At 39.8% G+C, this 27,566-nt stretch overlaps 1 protein-coding gene across 1 annotated transcript; it reads left to right on the forward strand.

The window, feature by feature from the left end:
- Positions 1 to 1,189: 1,189 nt before the first annotated feature.
- On the forward strand, positions 1,190 to 27,566 carry LOC139168387 (putative lysosomal acid lipase/cholesteryl ester hydrolase). Its single transcript, XM_070753965.1, has 9 exons — positions 1,190 to 1,291; positions 5,909 to 6,030; positions 7,747 to 7,944; positions 9,390 to 9,499; positions 13,317 to 13,453; positions 15,134 to 15,280; positions 16,668 to 16,739; positions 19,029 to 19,094; positions 27,330 to 27,566. The coding sequence occupies exons 1-9, from the start codon at positions 1,190 to 1,192 to the stop codon at positions 27,564 to 27,566; spliced, it is 1,191 nt and encodes a 396-aa protein (XP_070610066.1).

Genomic DNA, 27,566 nt, shown 5'->3' on the forward strand with positions numbered 1-27,566 from the left:
TTGGGCTTCTTTTCCATTTACTTTAATGGACTTTTCTAAAATACCTTTAAATTATGCTTGGACTGTAAATATGTATGTTTTTTTCTTTTTAAAAATCTATTTTTTATTATTGTCACTCTAATCTCATGAGTATTCTTGAATGGTTTTGAAGAGCATAAAACTAGGACGTGCCAATGTAGCCAAATTGTTTTTACTATTAACACAATACAGCCAGATGAATGTATTCTAATGCCTATTTAAAAAGGTGCCCCCTATCTCCTCTCCTATTCATTTTAACATTAGAGACACTATTAATAAAAGTTAGAGAAGATAAAGAAATTAAAGAAATACTAATTAGGAAAGAAAGCTACAAATTACAGGCTTTTGCTGATGATGTGGTTTTTATAACAGAAGAACCCATAAAACTATCCCAAAATTAATACATCAAATAGAAGAATATGGAAAAGTGGCAGGATTAAAAATCAATAAAAACAAAACAAAGATTATAACTAAAAACTGTACTAGAAATTTAATAGACCAATTGGAGTAAATATCAGATATGAAGGCAGCAAGAAAAGTTAAATATTGGGGAATTTGGATATAAGCAAAATGCACAACACTAAAAGAATATAATTATAATAAGTTAATAGATCAAATATGAAAAGAGCTTCAAATCTGGAAGAATTTGCAATTATCTTTACTAGGAGGAATAAATGCTATAAAAATGATTACTTAATCTACTCCAAATGATCCTGATTAATCCAATTAAGAAACAATCAAATAAGTGAAATAGAATGCAAAGTTTAAAAGATTAACAATTGATATGTTTATCTCTTTCTCAAAATTGGAAACTAGATTTTCTCATTTTTTGGAAATCTTTATTGTTGTTGTTGTTGTTGTTGTTGTTGTTGTTGTTGTTCTCTTTCAAGTCCTCATTCTCTAAATTTATTTTTTCTTTCATAAAATGTACAGTATTTACAGTGAACATTGACAAAAATGTTTCCATTCGATGTAAAACCATATACAACTGCGTATGTGCTTCTGACGAAAATCAGGATGTAAATCATCCTGGAGATGTGAATTTTTCTTTTATGTTTGTTTGTTTTTATATATCTGTCTCCTTTTCAATAAACTTTTTTTTACAAAAAACATTCCTGAAGACATTCAGACATTAAAATTGTAATTTTAAAACACTCTCCATGCAGGTGGGATGTGGCTGTTTCTGGCAATGGTATGCTTAATCCAGCAGCCTACAAATTCAGAAGAATCCTTCCGAAGAAGGCATTTGAATCCTCAAGGATTCATGACAATTGTAAGTTGTTGATATGAAACAAGTAGATTGGCTCATCTCCCCCTCCCCTCTTTCCTCCTCCTCCTCCACCACATGACAGGAAGAAAGATTTTCCCACTACAGCACTCGTACCAGAACAGGTCTTTTTAACAAAGAATGGCTACCTTGAAAAATAGAATTCAACTTTCATTTATCTCAAGGTAACATTAAGTCTAAATGTAAATACATAAAAATACGAAAGTTGTGCGTAGCTTAACCTGATGTGGAGACAGTTATGAAGACACAGCTTTCCAAACTCAGAGAGGGTTTTTTTGTCCAATGAGGGCATATGAACTAAACTCAAAGAAGGGGGTCCAGCTAGAATTTTTTTAGGTGTAACTAATTATTGCATGTTCCATCAGGATTCATTTTTCCAAAAATTGCTAAGTCATTAAATCTGAAGATGAAGCACAAAGGTATGTATGTATGTATGTATGTATGTATGTATGTATGTATGTATGTATGTATGTATTTATTTATTTATTTATTTATCAATCAAGTATAGGATAGTAGTTTATATAAACATAACAGAGGTGTTACCGGTTTGTGGCCAGGAGGATAAAACAACTTGTATCAGAGAGTTTAATGTGTGGTTAAGGCAGTGGTGTAAAGCTGAAGGTTTTGGCTATGTAAGTCATGATGTCAGTAGGTGGTCTAATAGGGAGTTGTTTAAGAGGGATGGTTTGCATCCATCATACAGAGGTACCCAGGTGCTCAGTGAGGAGTTCAGAACTTTTTTGGACAGGCATTTAAACTAGGTAAAGGGGACAGAGATGTAACTGATGTGGATGATTTCTGTCCCCGACCAATGAGGATAAATCAGTTTCTGGAAGCTTATGAAAAGGGAGCTGTAAATAAAATAGATGTAGTTGTTGATGATAAGGGGTAAACTAATAATGAAAATTATGTTCTTCGGGTAATGTACACGAATACTCGAAGCTTGAGCAACAAGCTCTGTGAGTTAATGGCCATAATATCTAGAGATAATTTGGATCTGGTTGCCATAACTGAGACATGGTGTTTCAACTCCCTTGAAAACGTCCAAAGATATTTCACCAGAAGAGCCTTTTACTCCTCCACTCGAAGCAGAATACCCCTATGAAAATAGACTAACAATCCTGGGTCTAGAAAGCTTAGAAACTACGATGCCTAAAAGACAATTTAAGTATTGCCCACAAGATCATATGCTGCAACGTCCTACCTGTCAATGACTACTTCAGCTTCAACCGCAACAACACAAGAGCACGCAACAGATTCAAACTTAATATTAACCGCTCCAAACTTGACTGTAAAAAATATGACTTTAACAATCAAGTTGTCAAAGCATGGAACTCATTACCGGACTCAATAGTGTCAACCCCTAACCCCCAACATTTCTCCCTTAGACTATCCACGATTGACCTCTCCAGGTTCTTAAGAGGTCAGTAAGGGGCGTATATAAGTGCACTAGCCTGCCTTTCGTCCCTGTCCAATTGTCTTTCCTTTATCTCATATATCATATATATTTTCTTCCTTTCATATATCTTCTCCTCTACTTTTATATATTTTCTTTATATATATTACTACATGTCTATTCTCTTCTATATGTATTGTGTATTGGACAAAATAAATAAATAAACAAACAAACAAAAAATAAAAAATAAATTGTAATGAATGGGAAATATCCATACCAGGATATACATTGTATAGGAAGGATAGAATAGAGAAAAGGGGCGGTGGAGTAGCCATTTATGTTAAGGAAAGTTTAAAAACAACACTAATTCAAAATACATGTAAAGATCTGGAGACTCTCTGGGTTTGCATGCAAAATAAAGAAGGTTCTGTCATTAGAATTGGGGTGATCTATAGGCCTCCAGGGCAATCTGAGGAATATGACAACAAGATGGTGGATGAAATTACCCAAATGGCAGTAAAGGGAGATATTGTGGTTATGGGTGATTTCAACATGCCTGATATTGACTGGAATATCCCCAGTGCCGTTACATGCAAAAGTAAGAATATAGTAGAGGCCTTTACAGGAGCAGCTCTGTCACAGCTGGTTAAGACACCAACTAGAGGGGATAATATTCTAGATTTAGTTTTTATGAATGGGAATTGGGTTTCAGAAGTTAAGGTGGGAGAAAATTTAGGTTGCAGTGACCATCTATGTTTGTGATTTGATGTAAAAACTGATTGTGAGCAATCCTATACTGCAACCAAAGTATTGGATTTCAGAAAAACAAATTTTAATGCAATGGGGGAATATTTAAATAATGAATTAAAGGGGAGGGGTAAAATGGCAGGAGCAAGCACCCAGTGGACTGTATTTAAAAAGGCCATCTTAAAAGCCACTGGACTGTATGTAAGGCAAATAACTAAAGGTAAAAGGAAGAAGAAACCGCTATGGTTTAGCAATGATGTAAGGGCTATAGTCAATGCAAAAAAGGCTGCCTATAGGAGGTATAAAGAGTCTGGAAGTATAGCTGACAGAGAGGTGTATAAAATGAGACAGAAGGAGGCAAAACAGATAATATATGCTGCTAAAGGAAGAAATTGCCAAATCTGTAAAGAAGGGGGATAAAAGCTCCTTCAGATATATTAGTGAAAGGAAGAAGAAAAACTGCAGCATCGCGAAGCTTAGTACTGGGAATAATACATGCATTGATGAGAATAAGGAGGTCGCTGACCATTTCAATAGCTTCTTCTGTTCAGTTTTCTCAAAAGACACCTTACAATATAAATACTATAGATGGATATAGCATTGCTTCCAGCTGTACAGATTCAGCTCCAGTGATCTTAGAAGCTGATGTCTTAGAAGAACTTGAACGATTAAAGATAAATAAGGCAATGGGTCCAGATGGCATCTACCCCAGAGTTCTTAAAGAACTCAGATTTGTCATTGCTACCCCCCTGACTGATTTGTTTAACCAATCCCTGTTAACAGGAGATGTTCCTGAGGATTGGAGAATGGCCAGTGTTGTGCCTATCCACAAGAAGTGCAGTAGAGAAGAAGCTGGTGACTACAGGCCAGTTAGCTTGACATCAGTTATAGTTAAAATCATGGAGACTACTCAAAAAGAGGATAAATCAGTACCTAAAAAACAATAACTTATTGGACCCAAATCAGCATGGCTTTACTGAAGGCAAATCATGTCAGACTAATCTCATTGATTTCTTTGACTATGTCACAAAGGTGTTGGATGAAGGTGGTGCCATTGATATTGCTTATCTGGACTTCAGCAAAGCCTTTGATACGGTTCCACATAAAGAGCTGATAGATAAATGAGTGAAGATTGGACTTAATCCCTGGATAGTTCAGTGGATATGCAGCTGGCTGAAGAGTAGGCAACAGAGAGTTATTGTGAATAGCGAGTATTCTGAGCAGAGCCTGGTTACAAGCGGTGTGCCACAAGGGTCTGTTCTGGGTCCTATTCTTTTTAATATGTTTGTGAGTGACATAGGGGGAGCTTTGGTGGGAAAGGTTTGCCTATTTGCCGATGACTCTAACGTGTACAATAGAGTTGATATTCCTGGAGGCGTCTGTAATATGGTAAATGATTTAGCTTTACTAGGTAAATGGTCAAAGTAATAGAAACTGTAGTTTAATGCTTCCAAATGTAAAATAATGCACTTGGGGAAAAGGAATACTCAATCTGAGTATTATATTGGCAGTTCCGCGTTAGCAAAAACTTCAGAAGAGAAGGATTTAGGGGTAGTGATTTCTGACAGTCTCAAAATGGGTGAGCAGTGTGGTTGGGCAGTAGGAAAAGCAAGTAGGATGCTTGGCTGCATAGCTAGAGGTATAACAAGCAGGAAGAGGGAGATTGTGATTCCACTATATAGAGCACTGGTGAGACCACATTTGGAATACCGTGTTCAGTTCTGGAGACCTCACCTACAAAAAGATATTGACAAAATTGAACGGGTCCAAAGACGGGCTACAAGAATGGTGGAAGGTCTTAAGCATAAAACGTATCAAGAAAGACTTAATGAACTCAATCTGTATAGTCTGGAGGACAGAAGGAAAAGGGGGGACATGATCGAAACAATTAAATATGTTAAAGGGTTAAATAAGGTTCAGGAAGGAAGTGTTTTTAATAGGAAAGTGAACACAAGAACAAGGGGACACAATCTGAAGTTAGTTGGGGGAAATATCAAAAGCAACATGAGAAAATATTATTTTACTGAAAGAGTAGTAGATCCTTGGAACAAACTTCCAGCAGACATGGTTGGTCAATCCACAGTAACTGAATTTAAACATGCCTGGGATAAACAGATATCCACCCTAAGATAAAAATACAGGAAATAGTATAAGGGCAGACTAGATGGATCATGAGGTCTTTTTCTGCCGTCAGTCTTCTGTTTCTGTTTCTATGTCGAACCTTATCTAGTGCTAAAATGGCACTAACGTTGAGGTTTCTAACATAGAAAGTAATGGTTTTTTAAAAGGCAATAGGCCATTAGGACAGGGACAGTAGGCACAATGTGCCCCTTACAGACCTCTTAGAAAAGGGGAGAGGTCAACTGTAGGCAATAGAAATATATTCAAGCTACTGAACAGATGATATACAAAGGTATACAACTTACATGTTGATCAAGAATTTATTATTTCATTTGCAGCCTGAAATCATCCAATATTGGGGATATCCAAGTGAAGAGTATGAAGTTCTGACTGATGATGGCTATTACCTACAGTTAAACAGAATTCCTCATGGGAAAAACTATCCAGATAAGGAAGGTAGGTCTGTGATATGAGATTTCCAGATTACTTACCTGCTGTATATATAATCATTCATCATGAAAATCTCACTGTGCCTTCTGGGAAGGGAAATACAAAACTGTTACTGTAATCAGCTTTAACTTGGAAAGAGTTTCTGTTAATTTTTTTAAAAAACATAGATGAATGGCATGTGTATTATATTTCTACAAATAATTGTGCAATGTGATGCATTATTATGGGTGGTTCAGTTTGAAAGCCTTTTGAACTTGTGGAAACTAATAAATGTTGGGTTTCTCTGTAGCATCAACTCCACCTCTGTAGACTGGGCCCATGCCCTTTGTGGCTCCTGCAGGTTTCTGGTGGAGCATGTGTGGTTATATTCAGGAGATAGATAAGGTTTCTCTGTGGGGGAGTTTTGCCATTCGACTTGAAAAAAGTTTGATGCTCTCTTTTTTAAAGGAGGCATTCCTTAACTCATCTGCATTTGAAAACTTTCACTTCATCTCCAACTTTAGCTTGCTCTCCAACTTTAGGAACTGTAGTTAAGAAACTGATAGGGAGTCCATTATCCTTCATCCTGGTGGAAGTGAATAATCTTCATTACTTTTAGTCTGTGTCATAGGACAGTCTGCGTCATAGAAACTGCACTGATCATTCTAATGAATGTAGTCCATCTGTCCTGATCCTCTTAGACTCCTTGGCCACATTGAATAGAATTACACAAAAATAAAATAAAATAAAATAAAATAAAATAAAATAAAATAAAATAAAATAAAATAAAATAAAATAAAATAAAATAAAATAAAATAAAATAAAATAAAATAAAATAAAATAAAATAAAATAAAATAAAATAAAATAAAATAAAATAAAATAAAATAAAATAAAATAAAATAAAATAAAATAAAATAAAATAAAATAAAATAAAATAAAATAAAATAAAATAAAATAAAATAAAATAAAATAAAATAAAATAAAATAAAATAAAATAAAATAAAATAAAATAAAATAAAATAAAATAAAATAATAAAGCCTGTAAATGCTTGCTCCTGTTTGGAATATTGCAATATTTCACTTCTTGATGATGATGATGATGATGATGATGATGATGATAATAATAATAATAATAATAATAATAATAATAATAATAATACTGTAATAATAATAATTTATTAGATTTGTATGCCGCCCCTCTCCGAGGACTCGGAGCGGCTATATTATTTAATCAAGGGGTGGCGGTGCTGTTCAGAAAGTTAATAATCGGTTCTCCCAAAGTGGTGCAAACTGACTAAATCCCACCATTGGTTATTACATATTTAATATGCTCGATTGTTATGCAACTTTATTACTGTTCTGCAGGACAAGCAGTTACATCTGTTCCTGGGATCCTCTGGCTGCCATTGCAGATGGCCCATAATAGCAATAGCACTTAGACATTTCACAATGCTTCACAATGCCTTAAAGTCCTCTCTAAGTGGTTTACAAAGTCATCATATTGGCCCCAGCAATCTGGGTCCTCATAATCCTAAGAAGAGACACATTTGGTATGGAGTGCCCTCGACAAATTATTCACAAGTAAAAATTACAGTTTGTCATTTGAATACAAACCTCTACACAATCCTAATGTAAGTGTGACTGTATAATCAAGACAAATTGTAGTTACTCATTTCTGGAAGAGCATTATAATTATAAATAACATGCAATAAATAATGTATTCTTGGATTCTTTTGCAGAGACTAGCCCTAGACCAGTTGTTTTATTGGTACATGGTTTGCTGTGTGATGGGAGATATTGGATTGCAAATCTTCCTAGCAACAGCCTGGGATTTTTCCTAGTAGATGCTGGCTATGATGTCTGGATAATAAATACCAGAGGGACCACTTGGTCTAGAAGACACAAGAGGTTTTCCATTGACCAGCAAGAATTCTGGGAATTCAGGTACATTCCAGGGATAATTGATAGTAAACATGTTTGATAAAAGTCTTGCAGTTTGTTAGGAAAGGATATTGTAGGGTTTATGTAAATTAAGAAATAAATATTTTTCTATAATATAAATCAAGCTAACATGGATACAATAATCGTTTATTCAAAAAGCAATGTCACAAAGGGAAAACACATAAAAATAGGGAAAAAATAGCAGCAGCCACAACAATAACAATATTGAAATATCTGAACTGGTGAGACATCAGTTTTTTAGTGTAAAAGGGATTTTAATTTTTAAAAAACCAAAACGTTTAATGACACGCTAGTTTTCTTCATTAAATACCTTGCAGTTTTCTTGGCAAAATATAAATTTTGAATACACAATGTAAGGAGAAAAACTATTTCAGTTTTGATATGTTTAAGAGATTAACATTTATCATGTGTTGCATCATTTTAATATCAAAGTATGTTAGTCTATGATTCTTTAATAACTAAGATGTGAAGGATACAGAAAATGTTGATTTTACATGTTTCTTATATATGGTCATTTAATTACATTATCACACAACTAAACTAATATTTTAATATTCCTCCTAAATGAGTCATTTACTACAAAAAGAAAAGTAGACCAAAAGTCAAATGAGTGGTATGGTATGGTATTGGTATTGGTATTGGTATTACCCTGTTTTCCCCAAAATAAGATATCCCCCAAATTTTTCCCCAGATAAGACAATCAGGCTTTTAAGTGCAAGGCAATAAGGCCAAGCATTTAATTCAAGGTTCCAAAAATGTAAGAAAGGAGCTTTTTCAGTAGTACAGTGGGACCTGTATCTCAGAACGCCTCTACATATGAACTTTTTAGATAAGAACCGGGTGTTCAAGATATTTTTTGCCTCTTCTCAAGAACCATTTTCCACTTACAATCTCAAGCCTCTGAAACTGTAACCGGAAAAGGTGGGGAGAAGCCTCCATGGGGCCTCTCTAGGAATCTCCTGGGAGGAAACAGGGCCTCCACCCTCCCTGTGGTTCTCCCAAGTGCACACATTATTTGCTTTTACATTGATTCCTATGGGAAAAATTGCTTCTTCTTACAAACTTTTCTACTTAAGAACCTAGTCACGGAACGGATTAAGTTCATAAGTAGAGGTACCACTGTATCAGCTAGGGTCTAGCTATACATTCTTATTGCAATTTTCAATTTACAAAATGCCTCACTGTGAAATGGTGAAATTAGAGATTGACTTTATCACTAATGCGAAACAGATATTTTTTTGAGCAAATCTAGTTTGAATTATCTTTTTTTAATGGGAAAAACTAGAATATCTCTATGTTGGTTGAGGTTTGAACCATTGCTGACATCTTGCTCAGTGGCCCTTGATTAAGTGCAATCCTATTGTACAAAGATGGTAATCTAGGTGAGTATTTTTACAGGTTGATTTGTATGTATTTTCGTCTTACAGTTTTCATGAAATGGGAATTTATGATATACCAGCAACAGTAAACTTCATCTTACAGGAAACAAAACAAGAATCTTTATATTACGTTGGCCATTCCCAAGGAGCATCAATAGGTAAGAATATAGTTTTGGTATCATTTTATAATAAAACTATTTTTCTCTGTCTATCAACCAAGGATACAGCACTTTTTTTTTCATCTGGGTTGAGCAATTAAAAGAAAATGACTGTTTATTTTTGTTGGCTTTGGTCCATATCTTCTTACACACACACATACACACACACACCACCACAATCTACATCTCTGTTGCAAAGTTTTTGAAATCTACTCTGGTTAAGAGTCTTTAAACAGATATTGGATCATCTATGTAAATGTCTGTCAAGAATTTACAAAGGCCACTTCAGCCATTACAGAGTGGGCCTTGATTTCATGGAGGTGCACCATTTTGCCTGCTTCAAGTGGCCATAGTTTTTATTTATTTATTTATTGGATTCTATGTCGCCCCTCTCCAAGGACTCCGGGCAGCTTACAACATAATAGCAATAACATTTAGATTTTATATATTACCCCACAGTGCTTTACAGCACTCTCTGGATGCTTTACAATGTAGAAGCATTATTTGCATATTGCCCCCAACAATTTGGATACTCATTTTACCAATCTCAGAAGAATTGAAGGCTGAATCAATTTGAGACTTATCAGGATCAAACTTCAGGCTCTGGGCAGAGTTTGCTCGCAATACTGCACTTTAACCACTGTGCATAAATATATCATAATAAGTATATCCAAGTTGCCAAGCACCCAAATATTGGTCACATGACCATGAAGATGTTGTGATGGTTGTGTGAAAAACAACCATAAATCACATTTTTCGTACAGTCATTAAACAGATAGATTTAAGTTGAGGACTAACTGTACAATATTTTTACAATTTTACAATAATTATCCAATCATTAATCCAAAAGTATATCTCTATCAAGATTATAAATCAAGATTATAAAAATAATCTCTAGCTAAACAAAATCTTAAAAGGACCCAAATAGTCAATTTCAACATCTTAATTACCGTATTTTTCGATGTATAAGACTTACCAGTGTATAAGATGCACATAGATTTTAGAGGAGGAAAACAAGGAAAAAGATATTATGAACCAAATTTTGTAGCAGAATACTTTTTAAAACCATGTACACTTTACTTGACAGCTTTAAGACTAGTGAGTGGACTCCCAGAATTCCTCCTCCAGTCATACTACCTCAGGAATGGGAGTTGAAGTCCACAAGACTTTATCTTGCCAGGTTTGAAGACCCTTGCACTCCTAACCCCTAACTCAGGGGTCTTCAAACTTGACAGCTTTAAGACTAGGGGACTCCCAGAATTCCTCCTCCAGTCATGCTACCTCAGGAATGGGAGTTGAAGTCCACAAGCCTTAATCTTGCCAGATTTGAAGACCCTTGCCCTTTCCTTCCTCTTGCCCCATCCACCAGAGACCCTTGCATTTTTTTTGCAAAACAGTGTTGTTGTATTTTAGCAAATCAGGTGGAGGTGACCATTAAAACAATGGGACCATTAAAGGTGACTTTCCTTTGCAGAGGCGCTTAAGAGTTCCTTGGGGGATTGCTAGATGTTTTGAACTATTGTTTTTGCTCTAATTGAAGATTGTTTTCTATCTCGCTTGGCTTGGTAGGTAACATTTCAGCAATGTTGAGTGCATTGTGCATGATTATAAAGGCTGCGATCTTTCCAAACGGAATTGGAGGAAAAAAATTGTCAAATGAACTCCTTTGGAATTTGAGAGAGAAAATTCGCAACAGCCTTGGGGAGGCTGAAAGCCAGTTCATAAACTCACTTCCTCTTCCAGGGTTTCAATTTTCGGTAGTTTCAGCCTCCTCTACTGGCTGAAAAAAGTGGCTCGAGCAAGCAGCTGTGCCAGGGGCCAGGCAGTGGCCACATATCCACAGCTGAAGCAGCTTCCCACTGAGTACCCTTCACCGATTGCTGTGCCCTCCCAAAGTGACCCTGAAGGTGGGAGATTGGATTGGGGGCTTGACTGCATTGGCCCCCACACCAATCACCCACCTTCAGGGCGCCTTTTGGAGGGTGTGGCAATTGGTGAAGGGCGCTTGGTGGGAAGCTGTCTCAGTTGGGAAGAAGCAGCACCTGCCCGGCCTCTGTCACAACGGCTTGCCTTGCTCGGCTGAGGCAGCTTCACTCCAAGCGTCCTCAGATCTGCCCACCCCAGCTGGCAGGGACACTGCGAGGAACACTGCCACTGGCCATGTGAGGTGGGCACACAGTGGCAGCTGTGGACAATGGATGGGCATCTCCTCGGTGCTCTACGGATCCAGTCAGATGATCAGGGCCAGCTGAGGCAGTTTTGCTCTGAGAGAAGTGGCATCTGCCTTCCTTGGAGGGAAGCTTCCTCAGAGGCTCTGCATCATCCCCTCAGCGCTCTGCGGATACAGCCGGACGATCCAGGCCGGCTGAGGCAGCTTTGTTCCAAGAGAGGTGGCACCTGCCTGGCCTCTGCCACAGCCGCTTGCCCAAGCCGAGCCCGCCACCCAACAACATGGCACCAGTGCAGACGATGGCTCTGCCCCTTCAGGGCCTGTTTGCCAACCTCCTCTGATTTGGTGGCAGCCTGGAGTGTGGAAATGACATTCCTGGTGGTGCTGCTCTTTGAAGGGAAGCCGCCAGAGCCGCCTCAGCAATTGCCACCAACGCTGCCTCCTGTCCCACCTTGGCAATATTTGATGTATAAGACACACCCAATTTTTAAAACACTTTTCGAAGATAAAAAGTTTTGTCTTATACGTCGAAAAATACGGTAATTTAATTTTCCAAGTCCACTCTTTTGTTACTAATTTTAAGATTTGTTTCACTTCCTCACTAATATAATTCAACTCTCCCAAAATGCCATTTTTTCTCCATTCTAGTCAACTATCATAAATGTTTCCTAATCTCAGTTATGCGTTCAGCTTTACATTCTTATAAATCTCTCATTAAAATCTTATTCAATAACTCCATTCCTTAATCAAACATACATAACTTACCAATCATCAAAATTAATATTATAGCCAATGTTCCCTCTAATTTTTTTTTCAGTGTGGGCGGAAAAGTATAGTGTCTGAGCGGCAGTCCCCTTGGGACTGGGTGGCATATAAATAAATAAATGAATGAATGAATGAATGAATGAACGAACGAATGAATGATTGAATGAATGAATGAACGAATGAACGAATGAACGAATGAACGAATGAACGAATGAACGAATGAACGAATGAACGAATGAACGAATGAACGAATGAACGAATGAACGAATGAACGAATGAACGAATGAACAAATGAACAAATGAACGAACGAACAAACAAACAAACGAATGAATGAATAAATAAGAAAAAAATCCCTTCTTTTTTATTAAAAGAAATTAATAATTTAAAAAACCCAAAATCCATTACTATTAAAACTAAATCAACCAGCAAAACCAAAAACATAACTATTAATAAAAACAGGTGGGGGCTGGGGTTTTTTTCTCTGTTATTATTTAAGTGCTTTTACTATATGCTTTAAATCAAGAGTCACTGTATTTTGGGGCGCGCGCGTGCTCACGCGCGCAGCTTACGGGGAACACTGATTATAGCCCATATTCACCTCCCACTTAGAAGGTTAACATTTCAATCCTAGGTAGCAAATGTTTCTTTTCTAGGGCACAAAGAAAAAATATCTACTCCGAATCCTGCCTGGTGTCAGGATGGGGATCCAGCCAGTAAATGATCAGCTCCATCCAGTTACCCCAATTCTACCCCGAATTAAAGCATTACAGGGTTGTAAAAAGAGAGGGTTTTTAAAATAAAATATATTTTCTATTTTTAAAAGGTTAGAATGGTCCCTACAATTCTATATTTTTGATTACTTCCTTCTTTCCTTTTTACAGGTTTCGTTACTTTGGCAATCCTGCCAAACTTCTCTGAAAAAGTGAAATTATTTTTAGCCCTCACACCTGGCTATAATCTGGAAGGTATAAAAGGGACATTTCATATACTTGGAATAATACCGGATGGACTGAAAAAAGTAGGTATTTATTTATTTCCATTTGCTCTATGCCAGGGAGGTCAAACTCAAGCCCCATGGGCTGGATCCAGCCTGCAAGGTGCTTAGCTCTGACTTGTGGGGCAAACCTGGAAACAGTGAAGGACCAGCCCATGGAGCCTCTGCCAGTGAAAATGTTTTCTCTGGCAGAGGGTTGCAGGAAACCATCTCAGACGAAAATGGACCCTGAGAGCTCATTTTCACTGGAAGAGTGATTGGGCCACCACAGGCACACTTGACACAATTGACATTGAGCTGGTCACACCCACCCTGGCCATAGCCAACCCGCCGCCCTGAGGACAAACACAATCCTGATGCAGCCCTCAATGAAATTGAGTTTGACACCTATCAATAATGGTTGGGTTGGTAATATATTGGCTGCAGGTGTTGCAGACTGGCACAAGAGGGAGCTAGAGTTTTATTTCTCTGAGTCACTCTGTTTTCTCTTTGCTGGCTACTCACAATTAATGTATAATGTGTTTAGGCTTGATATCTTTGTTTGCTGATTATGACAAAGACAAAAACATGGTAAGAAAGACTATGTACTTGGTAATATTTTATGTGTTGCTCTGACTATTATGTATATGACCTTAGATTATTTTACAGGAATATGTTCTTTCTCAAAGTAAATTTTAATTCAAGTAAATATATGTGTAGCTGACTAGTTATTCACAATTAATCTCAATCTAAAAGTTTCTGCGTGTGCACAATCTTGATAAGGATTACTCTGCTCATCCATTAACAAATGGTAACTATGTAAAAGATATGTGGGTTGGGGAAGGAAGAGAAGGATTGTTCTTTCAGGTCTGCAAGATTGAAATCAGCCTCGTGAGATAAACCAAATAGAAATCACAACAAAATGAGCAAATCCTATGACATAACTACATTGGTCCTTTCTTTGTGGGGTTCCTCGGGTCGGTCCTCTCACCCCTGCTGTTTTTAATATCTACATGAAACCTCTGGGTGAGATCATCCGACAACATGGGGTCAGCTACCATCAGGACCAGGTGTCTCTTCTCACATTTCACTCACATCCTTATCACCTCGAGGTTTGACTATTGTAGTGCTCTCTACATGTGGCTATCTTTGAAGAGCATTCAGAAACTACAGATTGTGCAGAATGCAGCCGCATGAGCAGTCTTGGGCCTTCCTAGGTACACCTATGTCTCTCAAGCACTCTGCAAGCTGCATTGGCTGCCGATTAGTTTACAAACGCAATTCAAAGTGTTGGTTATGACCCACTTGTGCTAACAGGCCTGGGGCCGTTAGACATTAGCCCCTCGCCGATGAATGGAATGTATATCTGACTGTCTGAATGACAGTGATTGGTTTTTAAAGATTTGGGGTTTTAGATTAGTTAGATTAATTTTAAGTTTGGATTTAGGATGTTTTCTATTGTTCTTCTATATGTTGTAAGCCACCCCGAACCTTCGGAGGGGAGCAGCACATAAGTCCAAATAAATAATTAGATAGATAGATAGATAGATAGATAGATAGATAGATAGATAGATAGATAGATATGAAAAAAGGATAGAGTGCAGGAAGTCTAGAGAAGGACTTCCAATGATAACGTAGGTAAAAGTAAAGTTCATGTTGGAAAAGGAGGGATGTGCTTAGAATTGCAAGGTTTCTTTCTCTTCATGGGCCATTTTTGTTTTACAGTTAATATGGGGCTCTAAAGAATTTTCCCTTATTAATGAGAGACTAAAAACTACCATGACCTATGCATGCAGCTATTCAGGAATTGACCAGCTCTGCCTCCAGTTAATTTTCTTTACAGGTGGCTATAATGAGAAAAACCTAAATGTGGTAAGTAAGCTCTATTTTTATTTAAATTTTCTATAAGCAGAGTAGGTGTTAGCCAGATAGGATAGACTAAATTAGAAAGCTAAAGGCTAGGATAATACTTTAACAGTAGTGCATTTCAGCATGGGATCACGATGGGTAGGACACAACAACAATCTAAATAATTACACCATGTACATTCTTCTACAGGTAACATAGTGTAGTTTTAGGAAAAATAGGAATTGGAATGTAAATCAAACTAATAATGGTAGTCTATCTGTTGCAATAATAAAATATTTATGGTGGATTTACTCAGCTCCAGGACTTCAGGCAACAAGCATGCTTTCCCCATCACCTCACAGTATTTCTCCACCTAACTAATCCTGTCATAGTTTCACCTAAACAATTGGCCTAATGCTAACCAATGAACCTCCTGCCTGTTGTTGAACATGTTGTCAGACTCTACAACCAGGGTGACAGCAGGAAGCTTACTGAGCTAAGATGATGCACACAATTATATAATCCAAGTTCTATCCCTTTGATACAATCTGCAACATCATGTACTTGTACAATCTGCAACACCAATGCAGATACACAATCAAACCCTTCATTGCTGCCCACATGGCTCTTCACTTGCTAATGCCCAGCTTGTAGCACTGTGTGAGATAATGGAGAAATCATTGTTAACCCAAATTATCTTTGAGCTGAGAACAACTTGATCTGAATCCTCACCAGCTATCTAATCCAAAATCTAAATAATTACACCACATATGTTTTTTTACAAATAACAACATCCCCCTGATCTGTCATGATTTTGTAAAACAGAGGAATTATAGGATGTTATTTGTGTTTCTGGTTGACCCTACATTGCTAAAGTGGATAACCACTGCAATAGTTTGTGCATCCTCTCCAAATCTCTCCCCCCCCCCAATTATAAAAATGGAAGTTGGGTGTCTCCTGAATGCGGGAAGTTTTCTTCCATATCATTTCTGATGAATATAATAAGTTTAGTGTAATTAATCATCAAATAGTTGACCAGTCACATTCATGTCTGTGCATCCACAACTTATTACTGTAGCTGTAAAAGTTACTAAGAGTACATTGAGTTAGAACAAAGAGCCAAAGTAGTATATAGGCTCTCAGTGATCATCAAAGTTTTGGTGATGGGACAATTATTGCAAAAATTTAGGGAGTCCTTTTAAAGGGGCGTAATGGGAAATCACTCACCTTTTCTCCAATAGGGTTTTCCTATTGTTTGTGGTTCTGTGCAAATTTATTTTGGAAAACTGAGATATGGGATGGGGAAAAACAGTTTTAGCCCATTTGCTTCTATTTTACAACAATGTAACTGTAAAAAAATACCTTTGTATTGTAAAAATTGTAAATGTGTACATTTTTTCTTGTTTTTCAGAGTCGGGCGGATGTATATATTGGTATCGTTCCTGATTACACATCTGTAAAAAATGTGAATCATTGGAGTCAGGTATAGTACTATTTAAGTTTGTGAGTTATTTTAAGGCAAATCAAAATTGATGTATAAATGTTTTATGTTTAATTAAATGATTTGTTTGAGTGCAAAAGACATGATAAGTATTTATTGGTTGGTTGGTTGGTTGGTTGGTTGGTTGGTTGGTTGGTTGGTTGGTTGGTTGGTCAGTCATGTAATTTTAACATAACAATGTCTTGTGGTAGTCAGTCCCTGTTTGAGTATTGACTTTAAAAAGAAAACCATCACTAATAGAAATATCACTTAAATTATATACCACTTTACAGTGCTTTACAGCTCTCTCTGAGCAGTTTACATAGTCAGCATTTCCCCCCCAACAATCTGGGTCCTCATTTTACCCACCTCAGAATGATGGAAGGCTAAGTCAACCTTGAGCCTGGTAGGATTTGAACTGCCAATTTGCAGGCCACCAGCAGGCAGCAGAAGGAGCCTGCAATACTGCACTCTAACCACCAAAGCAATTGAACCAATTCAATGTCTTCGGTTCTAATTCCAGGGAAATAGAATCAATATTGTAGAACAAACACCTCATTATTATGGAAGTGATTTTACTATTAGCACTTCACAAATTAATTTCCACTACTTTTCCTCCCCTATTTTCCTATTTGTTTTCATTTTTTTGTATTTTATATTATAAACAAATAAAAATAATAAATTTTAAAAACCTTGGGCATCCTAGAAACCAATATTATGTAGGATATTAAAATGAAGAAGAAGTTTAGCAATGAATACATCACAAGAGTGAAAAAGATATCAAAATATTCTTTATGTGCAAAGCCAGTTGAGGAAATTCCAACAAGGCAAAAAACATCTGGGCTATCCCAGTCATTAGATACACAGCTGAAATAATGGTCTGGGATCAGAAGTAGAACCTACGAGATCAGGAGACCAGAAACCAATGACAGTAAAGCATGGCCTTCATCCTAACATTAATGCTGTCTGGCTCAATTTACCAAGGAAAATATGTGGGCTTGGGATATTGCAAGTACATCAGGCAGTTGGAAAAAAATAAAAGGGCACTGGAAAAATATTGGCAGTCTAGTGAAGAATATCTACTGAAGCTAGTATACCTTGAAGGATTACTGAATATTAAAGAGATGAAACTGCCCTACAACAAAGTCTGAATGAGGAACAGAAAACAGACATGGCAAGGCAAAATATTACCTGGTTAAAAGAACTGACAGCTATAATTTCACATTATTGTGTACATAATAACAATAATAATAACGCAATCAAAGAAAACAGCAACACAAACTAATAATTAGTACCTTAAAAATATGAAAATCCCTAGATCCATAATGGCAAATCTATGGCATATGTGCCAGAGATGGCATGCAGCATCCTTTCTGTGGGAATGCAAGCCATTGCCCCAGTTCAGCACCCCATGCATGTGTGCGCTCCTCCTGACAGCCAGCTGGTCTTCATGTCTCTGCCTCACATGCATCAGGGGCAGGTTCCTCTTACTGTCCTACCGGTGCATTGCATGCATATCGTGACACATTGTGCGCATCCCCTAGCATGATTTTTGCTTCTGCGCATGCACAGAGGGTGGGGTGCATATGTGGGGGCTGTGCATGCATGCACAAGGGCAGGACACATGTAGGGAGGGTGCTTGTGCATGCATGGGTGAGGGATGCACATGCATGCATGGGGTGGGGCATGTGCAGGGAGCATGTGCACATGCACTGAGTAGGGTACATGCGGAGGGTACATGCATGGGCAGGGCATATGTGTGGGGTAGGTTACATGGACAGGGCTGCACATGCATTACATTTTGGGGGTTTGAGCATGCGTGTGCACATTTGCACGTGCATGGACTTTGTGCACTTGGTCCGGAAAAGGTTAGCCATCACTGCCCTAATTATTCTAGATTACTGTTTTTCCTTGTTTTGAATTGTACACTGTTCACAGATCCATTTGTGAGACAGGTAGCTATATAAATTTGATAAATGAAAATAAATATGATTAAATCTAGACCCTATTTGGATTACTTCCTTTTATGAGTTTTATATCTTTAAAGTTTTAAAATTTCTGTGGTACTTATCGTATACGGTAAGGTAAAAAAAGTAAACGTTTTTACTATTTTTCACTATGTTAACTGCTTTTATTTCTTTAAAGAACTTTGCAATCTTTTCAAACTTTGCAAATGTCAGATGAAAAATATTGTGCATGCATATTTTGTACTTATATCTTATTAATATTTCTTAATATCAAATATTCAAAACTAATTTTTAAATTGTGAATAATGTTTTTTTTCCCTTATAGGTTATACGCTCTAACGAATTTAAATATTATGACTATAAGCAAAGAAACATAGAGATATACAATATGGTAAGTAAAAATATAATGATGATAGGGATTTGACAGTTTTTTTAAAATTGCTAGTTAAATATTGTTGATTTCCTATAATTTATCTATCCACTGTGAATACAGTACCTCCAAACTAAAAATACCGACATTAGTTGACAAGCGAGTTCTACAAATTTATATATATAACCATTAGATTTTTGTATCCTTCCATTTTGCTGGAGATAGAGATCCATCTTTTAGAAAATATAATATTCTCCACAGTCCTCCCAAAGGTGCTTTTTCAGGAGGTAACTGGGCTTTCTTTCTTTTTTCTTTGAAGAAGAAGCTTCACCCAAAATGCTTCTTTAGGACTGACAGGATAATGGGGAATGGAAGGATTTACATTCCTTGCAGACAGCTTGTCATTTTCATTCTTTTAGAGGGTCATTGAAGTACTTGGAGATTTATCTGTGGTCCTCAAGATCACCCGAGTAGTGTTTCCTTCCATTCCCCACTATTTTGTTGGAGGCTTCTTGGTTGAGAAGCGTAACATCTTCAAAACAACAACAAGAAAGTCCAGTTGCCTCCTGAAAAAGCACTTTTGGGACAACCATGACCTGAGTGACTGAGAATCTCTACATATCTTCTCCAGAGTCTCACAAAGGGACATTTGTAACCACAAAGTGGAGCTTAAAGTAGAATTTATTTATTTAGCGTATAGAAAATGCATGGACTTATAGTAGTTCAAATGTTAATGTTCAGTCCACCCAGCCATTCAAGGACACGGTAGTCTATGTTGAAAAACATCAGACATTGTAATTTCTTGATGGATATTCAGACACAACGCTTCCTTGGGGAGGGGAGTTTTTCCATCACTCTATAAAGAAGCGCTTGTGCGCCCCCTCCTCAAGAAGCCCTCCCTGGACCCAGCCGTACTTAACAACTATCGTCCAGTCTCCAACCTTCCCTTTATGGGGAAGGTTGTCGAGAAGGTGGTGGCACTCCAGCTCCAGCGGTCCTTGGAAGAAGCCGATTATCTAGGTCCCCAGCAGTCGGGTTTCAGGGCCGGTTACAGCACGGAAACCGCTTTGGTCGCGTTGATGGATGATCTCTGGCGGGCCCGGGACAGGGGTTTATCCTCTGTCCTGGTGCTCCTTGACCTCTCAGCGGCTTTCGATACCATCGACCATGGTATCCTTCTGCACCGGCTGGAGGGGTTGGGAGTGGGAGGCACTGTCCTTCAGTGGTTCTCCTCCTACCTCTCTGGCCGGTCGCAGTCGGTGTTAGTGGGGGGCCAGAGGTCGACTCCTAGGTTTCTCCCTTGTGGGGTGCCTCAGGGGTCGGTCCTCTCCCCCCTGCTATTCAACATCTACATGAAACCGCTGGGCGAGATCATCCAAGGACATGGGGTGAGGTATCATCAATATGCGGATGATACCCAGCTTTACATCTCCACCCCATGCCCAGTCAACGAAGCGGTGGAAGTGATGTGCCGGTGCCTGGAGGCTGTTGGGGCCTGGATGGGTGTCAACAGACTCAAGCTCAACCCGGATAAGACGGAGTGGCTGTGGGTTCTGCCTCCCAAGGACAATCCCATCTGTCCGTCCATCACCCTGGGGGGGGAATTATTGACCCCCTCAGAGAGGGTCCGCAACTTGGGCGTCCTCCTCGATCCACAGTTCACATTAGAACAACATCTTTCAGCTGTGGCGAGGGGGGCGTTTGCCCAGGTTCGCCTGGTGCACCAGTTGCGGCCCTATCTGGACCGGGACTCATTGCTCACAGTCACTCATGCCCTCATCACCTCGAGGTTCGACTACTGTAATGCTCTCTACATGGGGCTACCTTTGAAAAGTGTTCGGAAACTTCAGATCGTGCAAAATGCAGCTGCGAGAGCAGTCATGGGCCTACCTAGGTATGCCCATGTTTCACCATCACTCCGCAGTCTGCATTGGTTGCCGATCAATTTCCGGTCACAATTCAAAGTGTTGGTTATGACCTTTAAAGCCCTTCATGGCATCGGACCAGAATATCTCCGAGACCGCCTCCTGCCGCACGAATCCCAGCGACCGATTAGGTCCCACAGAGTGGGCCTTCTCCGGGTCCCGTCAACTAAACAATGTCGGTTGGCGGGCCCCAGGGGAAGAGCCTTCTCTGTGGCGGCCCCGGCCCTCTGGAACCAACTCCCCCCGGAGATTAGAACTGCCCCTACTCTTCCTGCCTTCCGTAAACTCCTTAAAACCCACCTTTGCCGTCAGGCATGGGGGAACTGAAACATCTCCCCCTGGGCACGTTTAATTTATGCATGGTATGTCTGTGTGTGTGACTGTTAGCATATGGGGTTTTTTAAATATTTAAATATTTTAAATTTGTCTGATTGCTTATGATTTGTTTTTACATGTTGTGAGCCGCCCCGAGTCTTCGGAGAGGGGCGGCATACAAATCTAAGTAATAAATAAATAAATAAATAAACAATGTGGTAGATATTTTGTCAAGGAGCACCACAGTCACACTGGGGGTTAGAGACAAGACCCCACTTAAGCAATGTCATGGCAGACACTAGGTTGGGTACGGCTTCTATTTGTACAGTAGTACCTCTACTTAAGAACTTAATTCGTTCCGTGATCAGGTTCTTAAGTAGAAAAATTTGTAAGTAGAAGCAATTTTTCCCATAGGAATCAATGTAAAAGCAAATAATATGTGAAAACCCATTAGGAAAGAAATAAAAGCTCGGCATTTGGGTGGGAGGAGGAAGAGGAAGAAGAGGAGGAGGACAGTTGCTGCTGAAGGAAGAAGGTGAGTTGAGGCTTAAAAAAAAAAAGAGGGACTCTGAAGCGGCGAAGAGGAGCACGCGCTTGCCATACACCGGGTGCAAGGCTGCTTCCCATACACTGTGCCAGAGAGAGAAACCCAGTGGGCAAGAGGGGGGAACCTCTTGCTTCTTTGACCGAAAGGCGGCTGCTGTTACCTGCTTCCTCTTCCTTCCCATGCTGAAGGGCTCCCCTCTTTTCTCTTGCTTGCTCGTTTTGTAGCCAGCGCCTTTCCTTCACTGTGGTGACTCCTCAGTTTGGCTGAAGCCGAGTTGATTTGGCCAGGGCAAAGTGCCCCCTTTTGCCTTTCCATGCTCAGATGCTCCGGGAGGCAACCTCGCACCAGGTGTGTAGGAGGCATTGCAAAGGACTCACTACAGTGAAGTGGTTTATTCCCTCTCTAAGTGCCCAGAGAAAGGAAAATGCTCTGTTCGCTCTGGGCTGCCCAGAGCGAAGAGAGCGTTTCTTTTCTCTGGGCGCTGGCAGAGGTTTATTCCCTCTCCAAGCGCCCAGAGAAAGGACAATGCTTCATTTGCTCTGGACTGCCAAAGCCTCCTTAAGCACCACCGAAAGGCTCCTCTGGAGGCCCAGAAAAGCCCGAGGTGGCCGGGATTAAAGGGGGAATGGCAGGAAACTGGCCAGGTTTTCGTGCCACTCTCAAATTTCCTGGGAAATTTTTCCGGGCTCAGGCTCTTAAGTAGAAAATGGTTCTTAAGAAGAGGCAAAAAAAATCTTGAACACCCGGTTCTTATCTAGAAAAGTTCTTAAGTAGAGGCATTGTTAGGTAGAAGTACCACTGTACTTGCAATAAAGAGTCACTATGCTGGAGTCCTGCCTCTTCATTCAAACCCTCCAACTTAACAAGTGGCAAAAAGATCGGAAAGCTATTAAAATGTAGCTTTTTCTGAATAACCTTGAGGGACTAGATGTTGAGTGAATTAAAAAGGCATTCTTTCTTTCTTGGTAATTGACAATAAAATGCTAAGATGGTGAAATTTCTAACAATTGGTCTGAGAGTTGAGTTTCCATGATCTAATTTATTCTGTCAAGGACTACATGATTAAGTCAAGGATTACATTTATCACCCAACAATCTGCTACTAGGATCAAAGAGATACTAAAATTCAGATTCTAAGAATCTGAAACGGTTCTTGGATGTTCTGTTTTTCTGTTTTTTCTTGTTTTTGTTTTTTTTATTTTATTATTATTATTATTATTATTATTATTATTATTATTATTATTATTATTATTATTATTATTATTATTATATTGATGGTCTTTGACTGTAATAAGTGTCTGTAGTTGTGAACTGCCTAGACCAGACCTGGGCAAAGTGCGGGCTGGGGGCCGGATGCGGCCCGCCTGTTGTGTGTGATCAGCCTGCGGAGGTTGGAAGGAAAGAAGGAAGGAAGGAGAAATGGGGGAGGAAGGAAGGAAAGAAAGAAGGAGAAATGGAGGGAGGAAAGAAGGAAGGGAGGAGAAATTATCTTTCCATGTCCTTTTGCAAAAAGTCCAATAAATGCTCCTTTTTAAAATTGTTCATTGGTTTCATTGGTCTTTCCAAGAAATTTAAAGCAAACCCCACCACCCCACCTCTCAGGGGGAAAAAAGTGGGGAGGAGGAAGAAAAGGAATCCAAAGCTACTTTCAGGCAAAGCCTCCACTATGTTTTCTCAACTGACAATGTAGGTCAGTTGAAGAGAGGCACCTGAAAGGAATATTTTGAAAGAGAAGCAAAGAACTGCCCAAAAGCAGAAATAAAAGGCAGAGAAAATCAGACAGAAGCTTGTCCCCATTTGGAGAAGGAAGGAAGGAAGGAGAAGTGGAGGGAACAAGGAAGAAAGGAAGGAGGGAGGGAGGGAAGGAAGGAAGGAAGGGGTGGGCAATTAATTTATCATTATAATATAATTATAATATATAATTATATATATAATATATATAATATATAATTATAATTTATAATTATAATATAATTAACTCAGTTCTACCCAATAATATATTAATATTAATCCGGCCCTCTAAAACCATCCCAATTTCTCATGCGGCCTCATGGCAAAATTAATTGCCCACCCTTGGCCTAGACTGTTAAGACTGAGATAAGCTCTTGATAATCAATCAATCAATCACACCCACACTCAAAGAAAAAATAAAGATGCCATGTTTCACTAGGAAAACTTCAGATCCTTCCCTGGTAAATAATTTCCCAGCCTCATCAAACTTTAGTATCGTCAGAGAGAATGAAGAGATTTTCCATGACTCAATTAATATCAGCATAATAGGGGAGGAACTCTGGTGGCATAGTTGTTAGATTGTTATATTCAGGCTAACTCTGCCCACAGTCTGGAGTTTAGTCCTAACAGGGCTCAAGGTTGACTTCCATCCTTCTGAGATCAGTGAAATGAGGACTGAGATTATTGTCAGATCATGCTCATATTGTAAACTGCTCAGAGAGTACTGTAAAGCAAGTTGAAGCTGTATATAAGCCAAAATGCTGTTGCTATTGTTATAACATTTACTGTCTTGGTTTGTGAGTTCTTTCCAACCTCTGTAATCTTGCAGCCAGATGATGGTGTCTTAATTTTGGATTTTAGCTTTCCCTAAAGCTCTGAAATTAAGATACTACTATGCAAGACCATAGGAAAAGATGATGGAAAACTGTTAGGATTGTTGTTGTTGTTGTTGTTGTTATTTTTATTATTATATTTTTATTACATTATTTTTATTTAATAATAATAATAATAATTATTATTATTATTATTATTATTATTATTATTATTATTATTATTATTATTAAATTTCTATGCCACTCAGGGCTGCTTACAACAATACAAATAAAATATGAAATAAAAAAAATCAAATATCAGCAATAAATTATAAAAATCTCAATTATAAAATCCATGCTAAAACTATAAACCCCATTATAAAACCCAGAAATGCAGTCTATCAGACAACATACATACCAATCAAACATAACTCAGTCGTGGCGGGTGTTAAAATTCACAGCCCCCAGGCCTGCCAACAAAGCCAGCTCTTAACAGCCTTTCAGAAGGCCAGTAGAGTGGGACCAGTACAGACATCAGGGGGGTAGTTGGTTCCACACAGCTGGGGCAGCTACAGAGAAGGCCCTCCCCTGCGGTCCCGCCAACCTACATTGCTCAGTCAATGAGATACAGAGAAGCTAACTCTGGGCAATCTTATATTGACTAATAGTCTATGGTTGTTAAGCAGCGGTCCCCAAACTACGGCCCGCGGGCTGGATGTGGCCCAATGAGGTTTTGTAACCAGCCCGCGGCATCTCACGAGATTTTACTGATCGATATAATAAGCTCCCACGCGGTCGGCTGCTGAGCGAGGAGAAGGCGGAGAGGCAAGGGGGTAGGGAGGAAAGCGGGCCTGCAATTGGCCCCTTCCTTTGCCGCCTTTAGGGAGAGAAACTGTTGCTGCCCTACGGCAGAGCAGCAACAGTTCCTCTCCCTAAAGGCGAGAAAGAAATTGGCCAATTACAGGCCTGCTTTCCTCCCCGCCCCCTTGCCTCTCCACCTCCTCCTCCCCACCACCTCCTCCGTGGTGAGTGGACACGAAATTCAGGAAAAGGCGATTGGCGATTGAAAAACTGTCCACTGAAAGTCACAGATAAGTGCACCATGGCTAAGTGTGTGTGGTGGGGAGGCGGCTGCTTGAAAACCCCTGACCTTCATCGCCTCCCCCCCATGGCACAAGGCGAGCACACCTCACCGCTGACACAGGCGGCAGGGACCGCCCTGTCCCCCTGTCCCCCCTGCGCAAAGCTACGCAGTCCTGGATCGCTCGCTTCTCCAGTCAGCAAAGCCGACTGCCCGGCTTTGCTGGCTGATGCAGGAAAGCATCACATTTGAAAAGCGTGCATTTAAAAAGCACGCCACTTTCCCGGGCAGCCGGCTTTGCTGGCCAGAGAAGTGAGCAATCTGGGACTGCGGCGCCTTGGTGGCCTTCAAGGGCGGCCCTTCACGGCGCCCCACCACCCGTTCCTGCAGGTAGAGATCGGGCACGTTATCGGGTGGTGGTGGAGGCGGAGTGGGGCTGGGTGCCAAAGATGCCGGGGGTGGTGGTGAAGGAGTGGACGTGCCTCTCAGCTGCAGAGCCGAACAGGGGTGGAGGCAGGCGCTGGGGCCATGAGAGGCTGCTCATCCAGGGGGGCGTGGACTGGCAAGCCGCCCTCCGCTCTCTCTCTTTCTCTCTCTCTGTTGCCAGCGTGGTGTATGAGAGAGAAAGTGAGAGCGGAGGGCGGCTTGCCGGTCCATACACCCCTGGATGAGCGGCCCCGCATGGCCCCAGCGCCAGACTCTGCCGTTGCCTCTGCCCCCGTTCGGCTCTGCAGCTGAGAGGCAGCAGCCATGTCCACCCCTTCTCCCTCCCCAGCGTCTCCCGCACCCAGTGTCCGGCCCCACGCTGCCTCCACCTCCCGGTAACGCGCCCGACCTCTACCTCTCTCTTTCTTTCTCTGTTGTCGGTGTGGTGTATGAGAGAGAAAGAGAATGAGAGAAAAAGGAGGGGGGAGAGAAAGAGAGAGAAAGAAAGAGAGAGAGAGAAAGGAAGAGGAGAGATAGAAAGGGGGAGAGAGAAAGAGGGAGAGATAGAGAGAGAAGGAGAGAGAGAATGAGAGAGATGCAAAGAGAGAGATAGAATGAGATTGAGTGAGAGAAGGAGAGATAAGAGAGAGAAAGAAAGAGAGGGACAGAGAGAAAGAAAGAGAGGGACAGAGAGAAAGGGAGAGAGAGAAAGGGAGAGAGAGAAAGAGAAAGAAAGGGAGAGAGAAAGAGGAAGAGATAGAAAGAGAGTGAGTGAGAGAAAGAGAAGAGAGAGAAAGAGAAGAGGGAGAAAGAAAGAGATAGGGGGAGAGGGAGAGAAAGAGGGAGAGATAGAGAAGGAGAGAGAAAGGAAGAGGAGAGATAGAAAGGGAGAGAGGGAGAAAGGAGGAGACAGAGAGAGGGAGAGCGAAAGAGGGAGAGATACAAAGAGAGTAAGTGAGAGAAAGAGAGAAGAGAGAGAAAGAGAAGGAGAGGACAGAGAGAAAGAGAGAGAGAGAAATAGAAAGAGGGAGAATAAATATTAAATATTGTATTTGTTCCCATTTTGTTTTTTACTTTAAATAAGGTATGTGCAGTGTGCATAGGGATTTGTTCATACGTTTTTTTAATAGTCCGGCCCTCCAACAGTCTGAGGGACAGTGAACTGGCTCCCTGTGTAAAAAGTTTGGGGACCCCTGTTGTTAAGAAAAGACATTAGGGAAATCTACTGCCGTTCTGGGTGCCACTAATTGGCAATACCTCACCTGTCATAGTCTTGTTGTGATTAGCATATCATTTTCAGAGATGCCTGCATTAATGGTTTAACCAGCTATCATGAATCCATTAAGCACCTTCTCTGCCCAGTGGGGCGACTCCCAAATCACATTCTTTGTTTCTTTTCTTGTTCTCTTTTCATCTGCAGACAAAACCTCCATTTTATAAACTAGAAGATGTAAGAGCACCAGTAGCCGTGTGGAGTGGAGGGAAAGATATTGCTACAACCCAACGTAATATTGAATCACTGCTTACTCGAATCCCTCATGTAGTTTTCTCTAAGGTTATTCCTGACTGGCAACATTTTGATCCAATCTGTGGTCTGGATGCCCCCCAACGCTTCTATCCTGATGTGCTTGAATGGATGCAGAAATACAAGAATTAA

The sequence above is a fragment of the Erythrolamprus reginae genome, chromosome 5 (genome assembly GCF_031021105.1).
Source record: "Erythrolamprus reginae isolate rEryReg1 chromosome 5, rEryReg1.hap1, whole genome shotgun sequence".
NCBI classification, from domain to species: Eukaryota; Metazoa; Chordata; class Lepidosauria; order Squamata; family Dipsadidae; genus Erythrolamprus; species Erythrolamprus reginae.